The 19,825-nt window shown below is 55.7% G+C and overlaps 3 protein-coding genes across 7 annotated transcripts; 2 read left to right on the forward strand and 1 right to left on the reverse strand.

The window, feature by feature from the left end:
* Positions 1 to 771: 771 nt before the first annotated feature.
* On the forward strand, positions 772 to 10,209 carry KYAT1 (kynurenine aminotransferase 1). 5 transcript variants are annotated; one of them, XM_072025145.1, is made up of 15 exons: positions 819 to 928; positions 1,061 to 1,228; positions 2,010 to 2,131; positions 4,408 to 4,466; positions 5,385 to 5,535; positions 6,169 to 6,318; positions 6,408 to 6,494; positions 6,609 to 6,737; positions 6,994 to 7,114; positions 7,525 to 7,601; positions 7,717 to 7,806; positions 7,897 to 8,083; positions 8,297 to 8,373; positions 8,759 to 8,845; positions 9,241 to 10,209. In XM_072025145.1, the coding sequence occupies exons 3-15, from the start codon at positions 2,048 to 2,050 to the stop codon at positions 9,307 to 9,309; spliced, it is 1,368 nt and encodes a 455-aa protein (XP_071881246.1). In that variant the 5' UTR covers positions 819 to 928; positions 1,061 to 1,228; positions 2,010 to 2,047; the 3' UTR covers positions 9,310 to 10,209. The 5 variants fall into 5 exon arrangements, with proteins under 5 accessions (XP_005013248.2, XP_071881246.1, XP_027326669.2 ...); XM_027470868.3 differs by having other exon boundaries at positions 1,061 to 1,130; XM_021267914.4 differs by lacking the exon at positions 1,061 to 1,228 and adding an exon at positions 1,842 to 1,929 and having other exon boundaries at positions 826 to 928.
* A 198-nt stretch (positions 10,210 to 10,407) lies between these two features.
* Positions 10,408 to 14,701, forward strand: SPOUT1 (SPOUT domain containing methyltransferase 1). The gene is made up of 12 exons (XM_038165033.2): positions 10,408 to 10,518; positions 10,651 to 10,693; positions 10,787 to 10,912; positions 11,181 to 11,340; positions 11,709 to 11,798; positions 12,107 to 12,156; positions 12,385 to 12,515; positions 12,936 to 13,008; positions 13,373 to 13,471; positions 13,704 to 13,806; positions 13,957 to 14,104; positions 14,305 to 14,701. The coding sequence occupies exons 1-12, from the start codon at positions 10,483 to 10,485 to the stop codon at positions 14,377 to 14,379; spliced, it is 1,134 nt and encodes a 377-aa protein (XP_038020961.2). The 5' UTR covers positions 10,408 to 10,482; the 3' UTR covers positions 14,380 to 14,701.
* A 395-nt stretch (positions 14,702 to 15,096) lies between these two features.
* ENDOG (endonuclease G) lies at positions 15,097 to 17,787 on the reverse strand. The gene is made up of 3 exons (XM_005031702.5): positions 17,119 to 17,787; positions 16,446 to 16,555; positions 15,097 to 15,806 (listed from the first exon to the last, which is right to left on the reverse strand). The coding sequence occupies exons 1-3, from the start codon at positions 17,635 to 17,637 to the stop codon at positions 15,521 to 15,523; spliced, it is 915 nt and encodes a 304-aa protein (XP_005031759.3). The 5' UTR covers positions 17,638 to 17,787; the 3' UTR covers positions 15,097 to 15,520.
* Positions 17,788 to 19,825: the final 2,038 nt, after the last annotated feature.

Here is a 19,825-nt window from a genome sequence, read left to right on the forward strand (position 1 = left end):
GCGGCGGGATGTCGTGTCAGGAGTTGGGAACCTTTGCACAGCGGACGTCAGCCGCTTCCTTCCCCGTGCCTCACTTTTTCCTACTGAGAGAGACAGAGAGACAGTCATCACTGAGGAGAGCTACACGACCTGATTCATCAGGGCATGTAATGCCCCGTCACAAAAGGAAAAGGGAAGCCGAGAGAAGATAATTTGCTCTCTACGCCTCACTTGAGCAATTGTCACCTCTCACACACCTGGTGGAGAGTTCAGTTCCTGCATACCTGCCGAAATCCCGCTCTGAGGCTGCTCTCTGTCCCCCTGGCCATCCGCAGCCCAGGAGCAGTACGATGCTGCAGGGTCCTACTTTAGGTTGTATCATGGACACTTGGTCATTATCCTCTGATAAACATAATGAAGATGCCTTAATTTTCTGTGTCTTTAAAACTGTTCTCTTCTGTAACAACATGAAGCCTGCAGGCTGACATTTTTCAAAGTGCCCAACTGACGTAAAAATTATTTTTTTTCAAAATGACTGAGACCTGCACTCAAAGAGAAATTCACTGCCACTGCCGTGCCAAAGTAATTAGAGCCCTGCCACACTAATTACCCTGTTCCAGGTACAAGGCTCCATCTGAACAACAGGCTGTGTTATTTTCCCAGGTGGCCACGATCCTCTGGCACCTCTGGCTCTGAGCCACCGGTCCCCCAAAGCCCTCTTCTTCCTGGTACTTCAGAGTGACCCGAGAGCTCCTTTTCCCCGGTACCATCTCCTCTACCCGAGTGTTGTAGCTCGATTCCTGCCTTCCTGCAGCTCTCGAGACTCCTCCCAGGAAGTCCTGCTGCAGATGAAGCATTTTGGTACATGGGGCGACCGGCATGTGTGTGAGGGCAGCTTGGGTGGTCGTGCCGGACTTTTGCAGCGTAATGCAGCGTGGCCCAGCTTGACGTAAGTCGGATTTACCCCCACTGCCACCCCTGCTGAGGGGCTGCCCCGTGCCAACGCGTGTGCGCTCGCTGGCTGCTGCATGCACCCGCGCTCCTGTGGTGCGGTGGGTACAGGGGGACCCTCGTTCCCCAGAGCCCTTCGGGTGCACCCACGAGTGGCCAGGCTGGCCACCGGGGCAGCACCGGGACGGAGGAGATCGCCAGTGAGTGACCGACCGATCCCTGCGGTGACCTTTCGGTTGCCTCCTCCAAGATCCTGAGTGCTCCGTCCCGCCTGCCCTGCGCCTTGCAGGGAGCGTAGGTACGGCACGGCCTGAAAACTCAGCCAGGGGAGAAGCTCCCTGAGCTTTTCCCAGGCTTTTTGACTCTCCGGTGGCTGACCCCACCGCAAAACATTGCCCAGGGTCGGGGAGGTGAGGCAGAGCCCCCTGCCCTAGCCCCAGTGCTCCCAAAGGTGGCAGTGCCCCGAGCCCAGCACTCCCTCTAGCAGGTGAAGGAACAGTCTGCATCAGGCACAGAAATTAATTTGTTTGGGGCCTTAAAGGAAACCTAAACACCAAAATCCATAAGCACATTAACCCCTGAGGCCCCTTGTTGCCCTTGCCAGCCCCGAGAGGCAGGGTGCCCGAGCCATGCAGCCAAACCACAGCCACATCAGCGAGGAAGGTGAAGGGGAGGAAGGGCAGAGGCAGGAGACATGAGGGAAAAAGCAGGTGGGAAGGTGATGAATGACACCCGATTCCAGAGGATGCCCTCTCGCTGGTGTCTCTACTGCTCCCCCAATGCAGAGGAAAGCAGTGGTAGTGTGGAACTGGGGGGAGAGGAGGCAGAAGCTGCAGGTGTTGCCCTTGTGATCCTGCTTTCATGCGTGTCATAGGCACAAAGTGCAGCCCCAGCCCTGTTTGACATTGCAGTGACAGCACACAAAGTGTCTGGGCTGCCTTTTCCTATCCAGAGGGAAGGAACCACAGCTTTGGGCCTGGACCTGCAGTGTGTCCCCAGGTAAAAGAAACATTTGCTTCGTGCCTGCAGCTGCGGAGCGATTTTCTCATCCCTCTGCTTTGTGTCTGGGGGAAATACAGGTCCGTGCCCACGAGAGTGAGCCAGCAGGAGCCGTGGCATGCTCAGGAGAGCAGGACCATCTCTGCGTCACTTCTTGCTGGAGAGGAATTGCGGCGCTGGATATAGCTCCTGCTCCAGCGAGGTATTGAATGCCCAGCACGACTGCTTCTGGCCCGCAGCCTGCTCCCTGGCTCAGGCCACAGCAGTGTGGAGCTGGGGAACGAGCCTTGGCAGTGGCAGCAGATAGGGCACGTCAGGAAAAGTCACCCTGATGCAATGTCCGCTGCAACCCAATTATTTCCAGGTAGCCTGGTTAAAGGGAACGTCTCACACAAGCAAGAGAATGCTCTTTACACAGAGGAAAGCTCATTGTTTGTGGGATTGCCTCATCTGAAGGTGTCTTTTGCTAAAGCCTCTTGGGTTGCAAAATACTTGGAGCACGAATTATCAGCATCCTCCTGGAGGTAGAAACTTGCAGAGCAAGGGACTGACGTGCGGTGAGGAGTGGTAGAGTGCAGAGCACGGCCGTGGCTGCCAAGTTGTCTGCCGGGCAGATTGTGCCTGGAGGAACAGCGCTGGGTTTGGGAGCAGAACAGGCTGACATGGATTTGGGGGCTACGTGGTCCTGAGCCCGCATTGCTCTCCAGCCCAGTGGGCAGCCACCCTGGGCAGCGTCACACAGGCCGGGGATGGGACAGAGGGAAGTCAAGAGAAGAAAGGATGTCATTGCCACTTCTGAAAGGGTTGGAGCAAGCAGGGCCCTTCCTCAGAATTGGGAATTTCTAGGCTTATAGCACCCTGCTCCCACTGAGCCACCTTTCAGAGCTGTTACATTCTCTGAGCTGTGGCCAGCAACAACACGAGGGGACAGCGCTGGAGCTGTTAATGTTTAACCTCCAGCTATCTTTTACTTCCCAAGCCACAAATCCTACTCCCACCACAACCAGCTCAAGCCTCGGGTCTTGCTGACTGTAATGCCCATGGACCTGTGCAGAAAAGGCAAAGAAAGGGGCTGGGGGAGATGCGTGGGGCTCCCCTACAGCCGGGGAGGCAGTGACTCCTGCTCACCCTTGGCCGCCTGCCCAGCACCACGGGGGAGCGCAGAGTCCACCCGCTGCCCTCTGAAACTCAGGATTCCTTGTAATTTATTTGCAAAAATCCCTAGCGAGGGCTGAAGCTGCATGAAAAAAAAAAATCCAGAGACACAAATCAGTGTTGGGGCAGTACTCAAACGCTGGTACAGCCTCGTGGGAAGGGCGGCGGCAAGCAGGTAAGTGGGGAGTTACCGGTGGGGGGGCACCGTAACCCCACCATCCTGGCACAACAGAGCGCAGACCCTTTCCCCGTACAGCCCAGCTCCTCCACATCTCACACCTCAGCTGCTTGTGTGTGCTCTCCTCATCCCTGATTGTGTTTTGCTCGCTGTGGGGATGGTCGTTTTCTTGGCTCATTGCTTCACAGATGCCCTCCTCCATCCCCACAGGGGTTTTTCTTGGCGCGTTGAGCATCCTTTGTGTCCCATCTCCAGTCCCCTCGCTGTCTGGTTGCCTTTTCTCCTGCACTGCTGTTACTAAATTCTGCCTCTGCTGCTTTTCATCATCCTCACGATAAATTCCCCAGCAAGCACATCCGACTTTCTCCTGCCATGCTCACCAAACGGGAAGGAGGATTTTGCTCGGTGCCCTCCCTGCTGCCTCTCTTCCAACCCCCCCCAGCCACGATGCACGTGGACACAGGCACTGGTCAGGCAAGCAGTCCCTTGGTGTCTCCATGTGCCAGGCTGCCGTGTGTGTGCTGTGCTCCCCTCCTGCCTGCACTCAGCTGCTGCCTGGTTTTGGTGTGAATTTTAGGTGCAGAATTTACTAGCGTTTAGTTTAGGATCTAGGGCAGCCACAGGCTCCAGCAGGCCAAAAGAGCAAACACCATTCCTGCCGCTCCTCAGGGCGGTGTGGAATAAAAATGTTTGTTCTTTTAGAAAAAGAGGATGTTTTGTGGACTGTAGGGAACAAAGAGGTCCTTCTGAAAAGAGAGGCTATGGAAAAGCAAAAGCCTGAGTCCTGGGGTTATTGGCCTGGCTGTTAGAGCCTGGCTGAGCTCATTTGACCCACGACTTACTCCAACTGCAAACAAGGTCCAAGGCATTGCTGGTGCCCCGGTGAGGTACCCACACCCGAGTTGTTCAGCTGTTTTCTTTCTGAAACTTGGAAATGAAACATCCTCTGCCAGCTCTCGTCAGCCTGAGCTCTCATTAGATGTGTGAATCTTCTCCCAGAAGCCGCTGTGCCAGCATTGCTGCCCTGGGGTCGGTCAGCAGAGGCGGTGAAGCCTCGCAGGAGCTCACACCTTCTGCTGGGGGCACCCCTCCTGCAGCAGGACACCTCCTCTGCCACGAGCTCCAAGCTCACTTTCTCTTCACAGGCAAAAATGTCAAGGCCAGTGCAAGCTCGGAGGCTGGAGGGAGTCGATAAGAATATCTGGTGAGTTCAGCTGCTACTGGGCAGCCCCTGGTTTACCCCGCTGGTAGATGCGGTTTTGGGCAGCCTAACATCAGACAGAAACCGCTGCGGTTGCACGGCGTGGAGCAGCACCTCGCTCGGCTGCTTTGCATTTGTTCAGGAAACACACCGGGGGAATTTAGTCCCGTGAGGCTTTACACCAGCTCAGCTGCGTGCCTGCTGCTCGTGCTTTGCAGCACCAGCTCCTCGCTGTCCCGAGGGAAGGCGGTCGGTAGCAGCACCCAGACCTGAGCCGAGCGGTCGCAGCGCGCTTTCTCCAGCTCAGCATCAGCTTCAAGCCCAGCCTCGGGCACTGCCAGCAGGGAGGCAGGCGAAGAGGTGCTGCTAGCTCTGCTCCCAGCCTGCCAGGAGCTGTGGCATTGGGAACGCTGCGTGCTTTAATACAGGTGTTAAATGAGCTTTGCCCAGCTGTGCCTAGCTTCGAGCTACAAAGTGCCAAGAAGCCAGCCCGTGGGTGAGGTGAGCGCTGAGTTCAGCCAGTCTTACCCCCCGCAGACGCCTTCACGGTGCCTGGTTGCTAATTTTTCTAGAACTGGCCTCAGCTTGAAAGCCTCCGTGACCTCTCCTGCTCGGTCGGGTCTGACCAGCAGTGGTGTGTGGCTTCAGCCGTGACCGCACACAACTGCCGTGTCCTTCAAAAAAAGCTAAAACCCTTCCCAGTGCAATAGTGCCTGGCTTGGTTTTAATTGAAACTGGTCTGAAACGCCCTGTGCCTGCTGCAAGCAGTGAGGATGGGGCAGAAACCAGCCCTGCTGTGGGAGCTGCTCCCCCAGCCGGTGCTGCCCACCCACCTCGCTCCCTGCCAAAGGGATGCCAGCAAGGAGAGCCGGTGCCAGACCCTCTGTAACGCTTGTCCTTCTCTCCCTTCCCTCTCTCCAGGGTGGAATTTGTAAAACTGGCTGCCACCTACTCCACGGTGAACCTGGGCCAGGGCTTCCCCGACTTCCCCCCACCGGACTTTTTGAAGGAAGAGTTCACCAGAGCCTTCAGCGGGGAGAAGCACATGCTGCACCAGTACACCCGTGCCTTCGTACGTAGACAGCCCCCCTGCTAGGCGCTACCCCTGAGCCCTGCCCCAGGGCTTGAACAAGCTCAGGCACCCCGAGCAATGCACACCCCACGTGGGCACACAGGCTGGGACCCCCCAGCTGCTGCAGTGGGTGGGCAGAGCCACCCAGATTTGTTGGGGATGTTGGAGACATCTCCTTGCAACAGCTTCCATCTTTGCCCCTGTCTTCTTTCCAGGAGGGCCCGATCCTGCTTGCCATTGCAGAAATACCTCTCTGGCAGTGCTGGCTGGGCAGGGAGAAGCTCCACTTGTTTAAATAGGATTTTTGTCACCTGCGGTTGCGGTGACAGAGCTGGCAACAGCTGGGGCACCCTGCAAAGAAAAACAAACAAACAAACCATGGAATTATTTCCAGGCAGGATCGTGCCTCTGTTCTGCTGCAGGGACACATTGGACACAAGTGCAGGGGCCCACTGGATGTGGGGTTTGTTGCCAAAACCCCGTAGCACGAGGCACCCATGTATATGAGGCAGAGCCATCGCGACAGGGAAACCCAACACAGGGCACTTGGCTGCCCAGAGCCATCCGAAGGCCTCATCCCTGGTTTGGGAGGCTTCCACCACCCACTTCTCACCCACTCCTCTCGCCCCACAGGGCCACCCGCCTCTGGTGAAGATCCTAGCCCAGCTTTTTGGGAAGCTGCTCGGACGAGACCTGGATCCTATGACCAACGTGATGGTGACTGTAGGGGCGTACCAGGCCCTCTTCTGCTGCTTCCAGGCTTTTGTTGATGAAGGCGATGAGGTAACCCAGGACCCTCCCATGGCCCTGCGCAGCCCTCGGGTAGGTCTGAGCAGGGCCCCGAGGCTGCTGCCATGCCCCCTCTCTTCCAGGTGATAATCATTGAGCCCTTCTTCGACTGCTATGAGCCGATGGTGAAAATGGCTGGTGGGACACCCGTGTTCATCCCGCTGAGACCGGTGAGTGGGTCAGAGCGGAGCTGTCGAGGAGGGAAGAGGATTTGTAGCATGTTAAACTCTAAGCAAAGCACAGAGGCAGCAAAGCAGGCTGAGGTTCCCCTCTGTTCTCTCTAGAAAGCTCCAAAAGATGGAAAATTGATGTCTAGTGCGGACTGGAAGCTGGACCCTGCTGAATTGGCTTCTAAATTCAGTGAACGGACAAAAGCCATCGTCCTGAACTCACCCAACAACCCTCTGGGCAAGGTAACGCCTCTGGCCTTGCTGTGGGCAGCCCTGAGAGCAGCTGGGGTGCTACAGCTGGCCCAGACATGGCTGTGGTGTGGCACCAACTCCACCTTCCTGGCACGCAGATGTGCTCTGCTGGCGTTTTGAAGCCCAATTTCGTGTGCCAGCAGTGCTTTTGTCCTGTCCTGGCCCAGGAGATGGTGCAGCCGAGGGTGCACAGCAGGGCTCAGAAATGCGCCTGCTGCATCTCAGCTCTGCTCCCTGCCTGCTGCAGGTGTTCAGCCGAGAGGAGCTGGAGCTCATCGCAGACCTGTGCGTGAAGCACGACGCCCTGTGCATCAGCGATGAAGTGTACGAGTGGCTGGTCTACGACGGGAAGGAGCACGTCCGCATCGGTATGGAGGAGGGCTTGGCTGAGCCTGGCCATCTTCTCCAGCTACAGCATGTCCTGGGGAAGCACCTGGGGATTTAATGGGGGCCCCTGGCACGCACATCTTGCTGCACTTCAAACTCAGCCTCCGCACCAGGTCTTAAACTGGAGCCCTGACTTCCAGAACCAGCTGGAGGAAACAGAGCTGGTTTCACAGCGTGAGATCTGGAGCAAAGAACCCTTTGGCTCCAGGGAAACTGGATTTTTGCCCATTCAGTGTAAAACTACCATTTTCTGTGTGTCTCTAGTTTTGGGACATCCATTTCAACATGATTTCAGAGGCCTGTTCTTCCTGTTGCAGTAACATGCAGTTACCCCGTTGCAGGGAGCGTGCTGAGCTCTGCCCTCAGTGTTTCTCTCTCGTTTCATTGCCAGCCAGCTTGCGAGGGATGTGGGACCGCACGGTGAGCATCGGGAGCGCTGGGAAAACCTTCAGTGTCACCGGGTGGAAGGTGAGCACCCCCACGCAAACCCTCTTTGTCTCCCAATCCCTATCCCTTTACAATAAAGCTGAACACGAGGAGGTACCAAAGATTTAGCACCTTCCTCCTCCTTTCCCGGCCACAGGTGGGCTGGACCGTGGGCCCCAACCGGCTGCTGCAGCACATTCGCACCGTGCACCAGAACTCGGTGTACCACTGCGCCACGGCCGCACAGGTAAGGCAGCTCCCTGCCACCAGCCCTGCAATTCCCCAAACCAGCTTTGACCGTCTTCCCACCAGGCTCTGGATCCTCTTCCCCTCGCAGGAAGTCGTGGCTCAGGGTTTCCAGAGGGAGTTTGAGCACTACGGGAAGCCAGACAGCTACTTTGTCCAGCTGCCCAAGGAGATGCAGCAGAAGCGAGACCAGCTGGTCCAGAGCCTGGTCGCGGTGGGGATGAAACCCATCGTCCCCGAGGGCACCTACTTCTTGGTGGCGGACATCTCCGAGTTCAGTGAGTTGTGCAGCGGCCGTGTTGCTCAAGCAGGGCCGAGTTTGGGGATCAGCTCAGCCTGGTCCCACCAGCAGGGACAGGAACCTGCACAAACAACATCCAACGAGGGGAGGGACCGCGCCGCATTGCCCAGCTGAGCTCCCAGAGGCCACGGATTTGGGGCTTGGCTGAGGCACCCGCCCAGCCACAGCCTCTGCACTGCTCCTCCTGCAGAATCTGATGTCCCTGATGTCCCCAACTCTGACGAGCCCTACGACTCCAGATTTGCAAAATGGATGGTGAAGAACAAGGTAAATGCACCTGCCCCTTTGCACCACATTTACCGCGGTGTGTTTGTGCCCTCCCTGCAGAACCAGCAGCGGTGGCAACACCACCAGTGGGCAATGTCCCTGTCCAGACACATTTTTAGGGTGGAAGAAGCCAGGGCATTGCTTAAGTCCATGGTAGCACCAAGCAGGGCTGGGGCTCTCCTGAGGACGTGCATGGGTCCAGCAGCCCAGGGCCAGGGGCATATTTGGGGTGTCTGTCAGCAGCTGGCCTCAAGCAGGGCAAGCAGAGCACCAAGGGGACTTGTGAGCCCGTCCGTGAGACTTGTGAGCAGTAGGTGACAGCTTCACCTACGCTGGGACATGGCCCCAAGGCGCTAACCTCAGCTCCACACCTTTCCCTCCCCAGGGACTCGCGGCCATCCCGCTCTCTGCTTTCTACTGCGGGCCCCACAAGAACAACTACAACTCTTTCATCCGGTTCTGCTTCGCTAAGGTGAGCCCTGTGGCGAGGTGAGGTTGGGGGTAATAACCAGGGCTGCGTGATGAGACGAATGCCAAGAAGAAACGAGCAGAGCCTTGGGCACTAGAGCCCAAGCACGGCACCACAGCTGGGTCCAGCCAGCCTGAGCCCCTTTTGCAGACACACAAGCGAAGCCGGGGCAGGAGGTGCTGGTGCTGCCCCGTTGGGGTCCCAACTTTCTTGGTCAGGGCAGGGGGTCCCCTGGGTGCACGTTCAGCTGCCCAGGGCACGCTGCCTGCCCCAGATTGGGCTGTGCCTGTGTCACACCAAACACAGAACAAGAATGGGATTTTATTGTGAAAACAGCCCGGTGAGGGGAAGGGGAACATGGCTGGAAGCCACGAACCAAACCTCGGGGGTTTGTTTAGGAGGAAGCCACACTGAAGGCAGCAGATGACATATTGCAAAAATGGAAACTGGAGAAAACGACTCCCTGAAGGCACTGGGAAGGGAACCAGGCTCTCCTTGGTCATCACCCATCACGATCGCTCTTCTTCTTCCTTTGCTTGGCTACAAACTTTGCTACATCCTTATTTTTGTGCCTTCAACCACATTTTTTTTTGTCAAACGGGTAAGAGGTTTGCCAGGCCCACGGTTTAAGGGGCTTTCTGTCACTGTGCAATGAACGCACTGTTTCTTGCAAGAAGCGAGCCTTCTGGTGTGGCTCAGCATTCAGTATTACTTCTCTTTAAAGACTTTGCTAATCAGTTCTGGGATGCGTCCAGCAAGACACGAGGTAAGGATGGCTCCACCACCACATTCTGAAAAGGTGCTTCAGGACCTACCTTCAGGGCCGTGCTGGGGTTAGGGTGCCTCGTCTTGCTCCACATCCCCACTCGTGGACTGCAGGGCTCAGGACGGCGTTTCCACCAGCACCCACATTCCCCACGGGACTGCAGCATCGCTGCCCATCAGCAGGTTGTTTCCCAGGGCCCTGAAAATTGCACACGCAGCGAGGTGTTTCCCATAATTAGCAATAATTCCTTTGGCTTTTCTGTGCATCTCTGGGGAAGGCGACCACAGGTTCAGGAACCATCTGCCCTGGACTATTGCTAAGCCTTCCCCGTGCACCCCCACGCTGCCCTTAGGACTTGGTCAGGGCTCGGTGGCACCCCCAAGCTGCAAAACCAAACCCCAGCCTTTGACAAGAGCAGGTGGTGGCCAGGGCACGGCTGCTGCCTGGTGGGGCAACACGAGCAGCATTCGGGCAGGTAATTCTAGCGTCATTCTTGATTTCAGGCTGGATAAGGATGTAAAGTAGAGTCCTCAATCGTGCAAGAGAATGCGGGATAAATATTTGTAGTGGTTAAATTATTAAAGTTGAATTATTGCAAGTACTGAAGAGTAAATGTCTCTAATGGTTACGGGGCTGACCCAGGCGCGCAGATCCGGATCTAACCCCCGGCTCCCCGGAGAAGCCTCACGCCTCAAGTCACCCATCCACCCTCGCACCACGGCAGCCCCTGCTTAGCTTGGCAGGCCGCGCAGGCGATTTAAACCCCCCTCCTATCCCCGCCCCTTTGCCCGGCCATTGGCTCGCGCTCCGCTCCGCCCCGCCCACTCGGGGCAGGCAGCGGCCAATCACGGCGGGGCCCGGCAGCGCGCACAAGATGGCGGACGGCGGCGAGGCCAAGCGGCCCCGAGAGGTGAGGGGGGGGGGGCGGCGCTGAGGGGAGCCCCGGGGGGGGGGGGGGGGGAGCCATGAGGGGAGCCCGGCAGCCCCAAAACGGCCCCAAAACGGCCCCAAAACAGCCCAAAAACGGCCCCTGTCTCCGCAGGTTGTGGACAGGAAGGTGGACTGGCAGCGCTGGAAGCAGGAGAGTAAGGCTGGGGTCGGGCAGGGGTTGGGGGTCCCGGCTCTCGGCTCTCGCCGCTGACGGCTCGGGGGGGGGCGGGGGGTTTTGTGCGCCTCAGGGAAGGCGGAGAAGAAGAAATGGAGGGAGCTGAAGCTGCTGAAGAAGCTGGAGAAGCAGCGCATGGGGGAGCTGGCGGAGAAGCAGGCGGAGCAAGCGCGGGAGGAGGAGCAGAAGGAGGACAGAGGTGAGGGGCTGGGGGGGGCTGACAGCCCGGGGAGCTGACAGAAACGGGACGTTTGTCCCCATAGATCTGCTCGTAGCCAGCCCACGGGCACAAACACAACGCAACGGGCACCGCCCGACGGGCCTTTATTACCAGAAAGCCCCTCATTAAAATCTGAGAAGCGGAGGTTGCGTTTTTCTGCCCCCTCTCCTGCAGCTGAAGCCCACGCGGTGCTGGGGGTGCAGCCGGCAGGCCCTGCGCGGCCCCCAGCCCCTCGCCCTGTTTGCAGGGAGGCACCACACGCTGAGCGTGGCCCTGCCCGGCTCCATCCTGAACAATGCTCAGTCGCCGGAGCTGCGCACATACCTTGCCGGACAGATTGCCCGAGCCTGTGCCATCTTCTGCGTGGATGAGATCGTGGTGTTCGACGAGTACGGGGAAGATACAAAGTAAGGACGAGCTATTTTGTGCTGTTTCTTTTGTGTTTTCTGTTCCTTTATTTAGCTGAGGACAGGAAAGAACTGTGAAGAACTGTGTGTAGCTCAAGCAAGGGTTTGAATTTCCCATAGACAGCAGCATTACAGGGAGCCCTGCACTGGGCACAGGTGTTTACTTAACTGCTTTGGAAATTAGAATCATTTATGACAGCAGGGGGAGAACAAAGCAGCAGGGGAAGGTTTCCTAGTGCTTTTAGGGTTGATGGGGAAGCTGCTTCTATTCACAGATTAAGGAGAAATGGTCAGATCTCCAGAAGACCAAGACTTTGTAAACTCAGTATGGGACTGCAAAGCAACAGACTGCTCTCTTTCTTTTCCAGGAGTGTGGAGGGTGAATTTGAAGGAATTGGAAAAAAAGGCAAGGCTTGTGTGCAGTTGGCGCGGATCCTGCAGTACCTGGAGTGCCCTCAGTAAGTCTACTGCAGTCAGACTGTGTCAGATGAGTGTTAGAACTAGCTCCCAGCTGGTGATTTGCATGGGTACCTCATGGTGTGGGCTCCAGAAACAATATAAACTCTGTTTATATTGCATGATTATGCATGAACACGGGATCTGATTGTTTCATGTCTGATTCAGGAGTTTAACTGATGGAACAGCAGGGGCTTGGGAGAGTTACTCATACGCTGTACTCAGCTCCTTTAGAGTCAGTACAAAGCTAGAGCTGAGGCCCAGGTGTCTTAGAAACAACTTTTCATATTTAAACCTTCTCTGATAATAGGTACTTGAGGAAATCCTTTTTTCCAAAACATGGAGATCTGCAGTTTGCAGGTAATGATTCGGTTGCCTCTATCCCACGCTGTTGGCTCCCCCTTCCTGAGCTCTGGCTCTCATTTTGCATGGGATGCACAGAGCTTAAAAACTTTTCCCCACCTTAGAGTGGGGATGAGGTGCTGTGCTCCACTGGACCACAGAGGGAGGAGCAGCAGAGCAGCTGTACTTACACATGTTCCTGCAGTTTGTGCCCTGTCCTTACCTGTTCCTTTCCTGCTGTTCCAGGGCTCCTCAACCCCCTGGACAGCCCTCACCACATGCGGATGGATGAGGACTCAGAGTACCGAGAAGGCGTGGTGTTGGACCGGCCAAGTAAGCCAGGCAAAGGCTCTTTCGTCAACTGTGGGATGAGGAAGGTACGTCTGTGGGTGAAACAACTCATCCTGTCGCTGGCAGATCTGAAGCAGGGGTGATGGGTACAAGCACTGCTCGGCTTCTGAGCATCCTGCTTCAGAGCAGGCTGGCATGGGGGTTAGTGCTGGTGCTGTCCTGTCCCTTCTGGCCCCTTAATGTTTGTAACTTCCCGAGTTCTGGCCTGCCCACCCAGCACCTCACTGCTTTGCTGCTGAGTTTGAACCTTTGAGCAGCAGAGTCTCAGGCTGCTGATGCAAACACGCCTGCTCTGCATGGCATGCAACATGCAGCCCCTGATTGCAGAGCTCCTCATTCCAGCTCCAGGCCAGAATAGGCCCCCCGCCCTGCAGAGCATTCCCTCCCTCCCCACCCTCCCCAGTACCTCCAGACTGTCTTGACACTGCTGCTGACTGTCCCTGCAGGAGGTACAGATCGACAGACAGCTGCAGCCTGGGCTGCGAGTGACGGTGCGCCTGCAGGAACCACAGAATCCAGGTAATCTGCTGCTACGTTAGCATTTGCAGACCTTACTCCTGCTGGAGTTAGTCCTTCTGTATGACAGCCTTCAGATCACTAACATTTGACGATAGCCAACAGCTCCACGTTCTTTTCACTACACACACAGAGTAGTAACACCCTTACACAGCCCCCTAGTGCATTGGAAGGACCTGTCAGCTCTTTGGCCAGCAGTAAATAGCCCAAACACGCTCACACTTTCCAGAACACACTCAAAAGGGAGGCTCGTGGTTGTGCAGTGAGTCGGTGCCTTGCCACAGGAGAAACCTCAGCATGTGGCTGGTCAAGTTCAGCTCTCAGCAGGACCTCACGGGGGTTGTTAATCTCTTTGCTTCCCTTTCAGAAGCAAAAGTGCGGAAGGGCATCGTGGTGTCCTCACACCACCCTCGGACGGTGTCAGGCTTGTACTGGGGCTACAGTGTCCGCCTTGCCTCCTGCCTCAGTAAGTATTTGGAGGCGTTCTTTGCTTTCTGCTGTGCAGAAGGAGCTTTATTCCACCTGGGCTTCCACACCAATTTCAGGCTGCACATCTGTAACATGTTAACGTGTTAGTGGTGCTGGAAATCAATTCTTTCTTCTGCCACCAGTCACCTGTGGAGTGTCTGAACCTGCCCAGAAGGCAGCACAGGTGAGGAGCCCCATGCTGATAACCACGGGCTGTGTTTGTTTCCCAGGTGCTGTCTTTTCAGAGTGTCCGTTCAAGGAAGGCTACGATCTCTCCATTGGGACCTCAGAGCGGGGCAGTTCTGTGGACCAGGTCACTCTGCCCTCCTTCAGGTTTGTCACCCACATCCGCAGCCCCACTCAGAACCCCCAGTGGGGCCTGGTTCAAGGCACACAAGAAAAAAAAAAAGCTCCTAACACCTGCCTCGGTATGATGGTTTGAGCTGTTCTCCCTTCTAACCCTGTCCCTGCGCTGTCCCCTAGGCACGCCCTTGTTGTGTTTGGAGGTCTTCAGGGCTTAGAAGCTGGGGTTGATGCAGATGCAAACCTGGATGTCACTGACCCAAGCCTTTTGTTTGACTTCTACCTGAACACTTGTCCCAGCCAAGGCAGCCGAACCATCCGAACAGAGGTAGGGCAGGTGGCTCACGGTGCAGCGGGTGTGGTGCCTGTGCACACAGAGCAGCCACAGTGCCGTGCTGCCTTCCTGCCTCTGGCAGTGACACGTACAGCCAGTGTAATTCCCCCAGCAATGCCTCAAACAGTCCCTGGCTTGCCCAGGGGTCCCTTGCAAAGGACAGCAGCTCTGAGTGCGGCACGGGTCTGTTCCAGGAAGCGCTGCTGATCTCTCTGTCTGCACTGAGACCTCACATCGAGGAGGCTGTGAAGACACCCACTGACAGCTGAGGGAAGGAAAGCCACCGACCTTGTCCTCCACTTTGGACTGCCTCAAGGAAGAGCTTTTTGCTATTCAGACACAGGGAAGCCCTGCCAGGCTCCTGGAGTGATAAGCCTGGGGGAAGCTGCAGGCATCTGACCAAAGCTGGCAGCGCTGCTCAACCGAGTGTCTGGCTTCTCCTGGGACCAGCACATCTGGGGCCTTCCACACCTGCAGCATCCAGCCAAGAGCAGGTCGCTGCCTTGCAGCAGCCTGGGACAAGCTTAGCAGCAAACTGAGTCTTGGCAATTCAGCTGTCTCAGGTGGGGAATAAAACAGTACCAAACCTCAGCTGCCTTGAAGTCTGCATATGAATGTTTTGTGACAAAGATGGGCACTCAACGCCCTTGCAGCCCTGTGGCCTTCAGCCTTGAAGGAAGTAATTTAATCCTTACCCTTATGCAGCTGTTCCCATCACACAGCTAGCCTGACTCCCCAGCCCCCTTTAACCCAAAGGCTTCCTCCCTTCCCAGTGGCAGGGAGGGCTGGAGCTTCACTGGGCTCTGAGCTAACTGGATAATCTTTAAGGTCCCTTCCACCCCAAGCTGTTCTACGATGCTAAAGCACGTCACCATACCTCGTTACAGTTTGGCTCAAAGAGAAAAGCAGCTGGAAAAGCTGGCTTTACCCTTTCCCCTTCCTGCCGAGTTATTCAGGGACTTCAATAGGAGCAGATAAGAAACAACCCATTCTTTGGATTTTCAAAGCTTTACTGCTAAAACCGTCTTCCGAAAGAAAACAATTACACAGTCCTTTGGACGCAGAAAGGCAAGGACCTCTCCCCGTACCTGTCTTGCTCCTGTCCTTCCCTGCTTCCCCTGTAATTTCCCTTTGTGTTTTAAGGGCCACAAACAAAAGGAGTTACAAGAATACCCACAGCTACTGCAGTGTAGGGGCAAATCCTAGAGAACTACTTGTCAAGTGCCCAGGAACCTTCCATGCAACCTACCCCTGAGACATGCTTTGCATGTGTTTCACTGTTACATGAAATGGGCTGAGAGAAGCACTGCTTTGATTCTTAGTCCCTGTGTTCAAAACTGCACAAGGAGATACTGTGAACTACTGCCATCGGTCCCTCCCAGAGGATACCTGGATTTCCTCAGTCAGGGTTCAACGCTTGTTTCCAGCCGTGATGGCTTTCAAGTTACTTGTTCTCTTCAAGATGTTGGGGACGAAGAGGAGCCCTGAGGCTCGCTCAATGCTCTCGATGGGCACCAGGAACCGTTCAAGCGGGATGTTCTCGTCCACGGGGCTGTTGGGCATCACGTAGGAGCGCAGCTCGATCTCCCCACTCTCCTTTTCCAGGATGAGCACCTTGAAGAAATGGGTGGGGACGGCCACGTTGTTCTTCCCAATCACCTGGTACTTGACATACATCTTCCCGTCAGCCTCCATCCTGCACCAACAGCAATGTCCCACGTTAGCCCCCAGTCTGGTGCCTATTCCACCCCTCAGCCCTCCAGCACCACCCTAAGAGAGCCCCTGCTGCATGGTGGTGGTGAGGCTGAGCTTTACATAGCGTCTGCTCCCCCCAGGATCCCTTCCCCACTGTCTCTCCTTTAACAGCCTTTCCAAGCTATTTCTTGCTGTGAAAAGATCCCAGCTGGTGAGAGCTGCTCTTTCCAGTCCTACACAAATATCCTTGCAGATAATGTCATGCTCTTAGGTGAACAGAGAGTCCATAAAATGAAACCTAGGAGCTTTATTCTGCAGGGAGGGGTTCTGCAGTCTAGTCTCTTAATTTAATGCTGCTGTATTAGGAAGAACTGAAAACAGAAGTCACCAGGTTACCTTGTATCTCAAGAAACCCACCCTAGGTATTCCCAAAATAACTGTCTGAATGGGAACCTAATCCCAATCCCAAGAAATCACCGTTCTGCAGAAACTCTGCACGCTGCTGATCTCACCTACTGAAGGGGCTCTTAGCGGATCGCTCCTGTTTCCGAGCAGCTGGGAGGCTGCAAGCCCTCGGCCTGCTTTACCTTCCCAGCATGACATCGCTCGAGTGTGGTCCCAGCTGCATCCTCGTGTTTACCTGGGCAGGTAAAGAGGTCCCGTGCAGACATAGACATTCTTGTTGTTCCTTGCCAAGCTTCTGCTGTACTTCTCAAGGTTATTCCAGGCATTTTTGTTTAAATGAGGAACCTGAAAACACAAGCAGTGGACATGGACGGTACAGTTAGTCACCAAGGGAACCTCCTCCCTGCTCAATTTTCCTCATAACAACATCCGCCTTTCAGTAACCCTTCTGGAGTGCTCGGGGCACTGCAAGCCAAGGTCACTACAGCTTCCAGAGAGCAGGTGGCAGTGTACAGAGATCCTACTTTGCACATGCAGCAGCAGAACCCACAAGACTACCACCTCTAAGCATATGTCCACCCGTTCAGCTGCCGCACACTGTTCAGACTGGGGTCCCTCTCATGGGTAGAGGGAAGCACCCAGGCAGGTCCTTACTGAGGACCTTTGTGCCTGTTTGCAGAAGCTCTTGGGGCTAACGTTGTCACCACCCCTTAGATATAATTTAACACTTAAATTGCCCTGTGTGGAGTCAGGAGCTGGACTCCATGATCCTTGTGGGCCCCTTTTAACTGAATATATTCAGCAATTCCATGAACCCCACCACCCCGAGCGAACGCAGCTGCCTCAGCCCCTCTTTACCAGAGCTACTGCCAGGCTTTGAGCAGCAGCACCCCAGGGGCGAGACCTACCTGGGGGGCGACATTACTGAGGTAGAAGGTGTCCCTCATGGCCTTCTGGCTCCACTTGTGGTTGGCGGCGGCCGCCAGGTGACCGCGGTCGAAGCCACTGCCGCGGTAGTCGGCGTTGGTGGCACGGTGGTACTCGTGCACTGAGTCGTCCTCCTGGAAGTCGCAGGCGGCGCGGTCGGAGGCTCCGCTGAGCGTCTCGCGGTTGAGCTGCTCGATCACCCAGAGCGCGCTGCGGCTCCGCGGGTCGTAGCACAGCACGTAGGACTCGCGGCTCCGCAGCTGCGCCAGGCCGGGCAGGCCGTACTTGGTCAACTCCACTCTGCCAGACCCGGTGACCGCTGGTGGGCCCGCTGCCGCCGCCGCCGCCTGCACCACGGGCAGCACGGGCACGCGGCCCAGCAGCCCCGCCACCTCCTCTGCATCGCCCTCACGGCGCTGCCAGAGGGTGGTGAGCGCCGAGCCCAGCCCCGCACCCAGAGCCAGGGAGGCCCCGGGCAGCAGCCAGCGGCCCCGCAGCATGGCCCCGCAGCGACTCCCGCTCCCAGCGGTTCCTTCCCAAGGGTTTTTTTCTCTTCCGGTACCCGCCCCGCCGCCACTGCCACACGCCCGTGAGGGAATTGGCCCTTCAAGGCCTCCACGCTCCTCCCGCGGTGCCCACAGAAGCGCAGCCGGCAGCGGTGTGCAAAGAAAACACTTTATTGGGGCGCAGCGCGGCGCTGGGCCCGGCCGCGGGCACTACGAGGCCGAGGAGCAGCAGCGGCCCCACTGCCGCCCCACACGGCCTCGCTCAGTGGGGTGGCAGCACAAAGCCTCCTCCTCCCCCCCCCGTCTCACTAAAGGAAGCGTTATAAAAATAGTGTTTAAAAAGAAGCATAAAAGAAGGAGTTTTAGAGTGAGGAAGTGTTCTCTGCACCCCGTTCTGGCAATTCTTTCCAGACAAGGTAAAGGGAAATAAAAAAAAAAAAAAGTGTTATTTGACAAACTGCCCGGTGCATTCCTCTCTTCCTGGGGAAGGGCAGTGTAGGAGAGAGCCCCGAGAACAGTCACTGACCCTCACTCAGGGAGACGGCCCCTGCTTCCCCAAACACCCCAGAGTGCCCCCAGTCAGCTCCTGGCCCTTATTTCACTCACTGCCAAAGCGTGAATAATTCCCCGTGAGGTCCCAGAATTCAAACTCTGTCGTTCTGCACAACCATCATCAACTTCATCTCCGGTATCCTGGTCCTTCTACCTCACTGGCAGAGCCACAAGTTCCCAGGAGCCTGAACTGCACACGGTGAAAGTCCTGGACCTCCTCCTCCCAGGGAAGGCTCGGGTCCCCACATCCACCGTAGCACCCTGATTTTCTTCCTAGTTGAAGATGGGTCCTCTCATCCCACCCAGCAGCAGTGCCACCTGTGAGGAACACTTCCAAAAAGCTATTTAAACATCCCCTGTTCAGGACCCTATGAAAGAAGGCACCCTCAAGGCACCCCAGGCTCCCACCTTCTGACCCCAGGAACTGCTGCTGCAGCCAAACTCACTGTTGCTGCAGCACCTTCAGACTGAAAGAAGTCAGAGGAGGAAATATCCCCAGGATGGCACCGGTGCTACTTGGCCACACAAGCCAGGAACAACCATAACCTAGTTAATGCTATCTGACCTCAAAAAAAAAATAAAATTAAAATCATCACAAACAGCCTTTGAGGAATGAATGCACGGAAACTAATGAGGTGATTCAAAAGCTGGGAACAAGACTTTTTCTCCCCTCAGAAGATCCATTTTTGCTCTTAAAGAAAGGGGCAAGTCGTGGAATAAAGAAATGGGTGGCCCAAGTCATTGAAAAGTAGAACAACTCCCTTCAAAGCCCTTTCCAGCAGCAGAACAAAGTCCTGCAACACAGCAGAGGGAGAAGGAGGGACATAAAACAGCTTTTCATGTAGGAACCAGCCTGCCTGGGTGTATCAAAGTTGTTAAAAGTTTTCCCCCAAAAAGAACTCAAATTAACCAGTTTAGCAGCCATAGGCTTGTCTGGATAAAGCTATTGATTGAATTCATCCCAGAGAACCTTTCCAGCAGCCAAAGCTCTCATCTCATCCTGTTAAACCACTGCAAACTCTTTTAAAAAGTGTTCACCATCACCCACCCTGAAGAGAAATAAAACAGCATAGTAAGCCCTTGGACACCTAGGAAGGGAAGAGACAGCATGACACCTGTACCAGCCAGCAGCAGACCCTGGTGCTCCATTACCCACCTCCACGGTGTCTTTCTCAAGCGTTTGTGATGCTCCAGCCCCACACGTGACTCTGAAAACAAGCAGGAGTTCATCCACAAGGAATGTTTTGATCCTCATTTGCCTGCTGCCTTCTGAGATTTTTAAGGAGACTCACAGAGTGAGTCTTTCAGACAGACATTCAGAGCAGGAACCCTCACGGAAGCTGCTGTTACCAGTGAGAAACCACACAGTAAGCACTTGCAAGGGGGACCCAAAATAGCCAGCAGGGGCATACAGGGAGATTGTGCATGGAAGGTATGAGAGCTACAGCAATATTCAGAAGAGTGTTTTGGAGGAGGTCCAACTCTGCTATGAGTCTGACCCTCCATTCCCACATTTGTGGCTACCATCTAGCAGTTTGGCCACGTGAGGTCTGACAACCGGCCTCTGTAGTGCAGGTTCCCAGCAGCTGAGACCACCTAGAAGAGCGCAGTGATCAAGGCAGGAAGAACA

The sequence above is a fragment of the Anas platyrhynchos genome, chromosome 18, assembly GCF_047663525.1.
Source record: "Anas platyrhynchos isolate ZD024472 breed Pekin duck chromosome 18, IASCAAS_PekinDuck_T2T, whole genome shotgun sequence".
NCBI lineage: Eukaryota > Metazoa > Chordata > Aves > Anseriformes > Anatidae > Anas > Anas platyrhynchos.

Coding starts and splice junctions, on each gene's coding strand:
- KYAT1 (XM_005013191.6), top strand. CDS start 2,048: ATGCTCAGGAGAGCAGGACCATCTCTGCGTCACTTCTTGCTGGAGAGG. Junction 6,495..6,608: donor TGTTCATCCCGCTGAGACCG/GTGAGTGGGTCA, acceptor TGTTCTCTCTAG/AAAGCTCCAAAAGATGGAAA. Junction 7,115..7,524: donor GAAGGAGCACGTCCGCATCG/GTATGGAGGAGG, acceptor TTTCATTGCCAG/CCAGCTTGCGAGGGATGTGG.
- SPOUT1 (XM_038165033.2), top strand. CDS start 10,483: ATGGCGGACGGCGGCGAGGCCAAGCGGCCCCGAGAG. Junction 11,799..12,106: donor CAGTACCTGGAGTGCCCTCA/GTAAGTCTACTG, acceptor CTCTGATAATAG/GTACTTGAGGAAATCCTTTT. Junction 13,807..13,956: donor GTCACTCTGCCCTCCTTCAG/GTTTGTCACCCA, acceptor GCTGTCCCCTAG/GCACGCCCTTGTTGTGTTTG.
- ENDOG (XM_005031702.5), bottom strand. CDS start 17,637: ATGCTGCGGGGCCGCTGGCTGCTGCCCGGGGCCTCCCTGGCTCTGGGT. Junction 16,556..17,118: donor TCAGTAATGTCGCCCCCCAG/GTAGGTCTCGCC, acceptor TTGTGTTTTCAG/GTTCCTCATTTAAACAAAAA. Junction 15,807..16,445: donor GGACCTCTTTACCTGCCCAG/GTAAACACGAGG, acceptor CTGTTGGTGCAG/GATGGAGGCTGACGGGAAGA.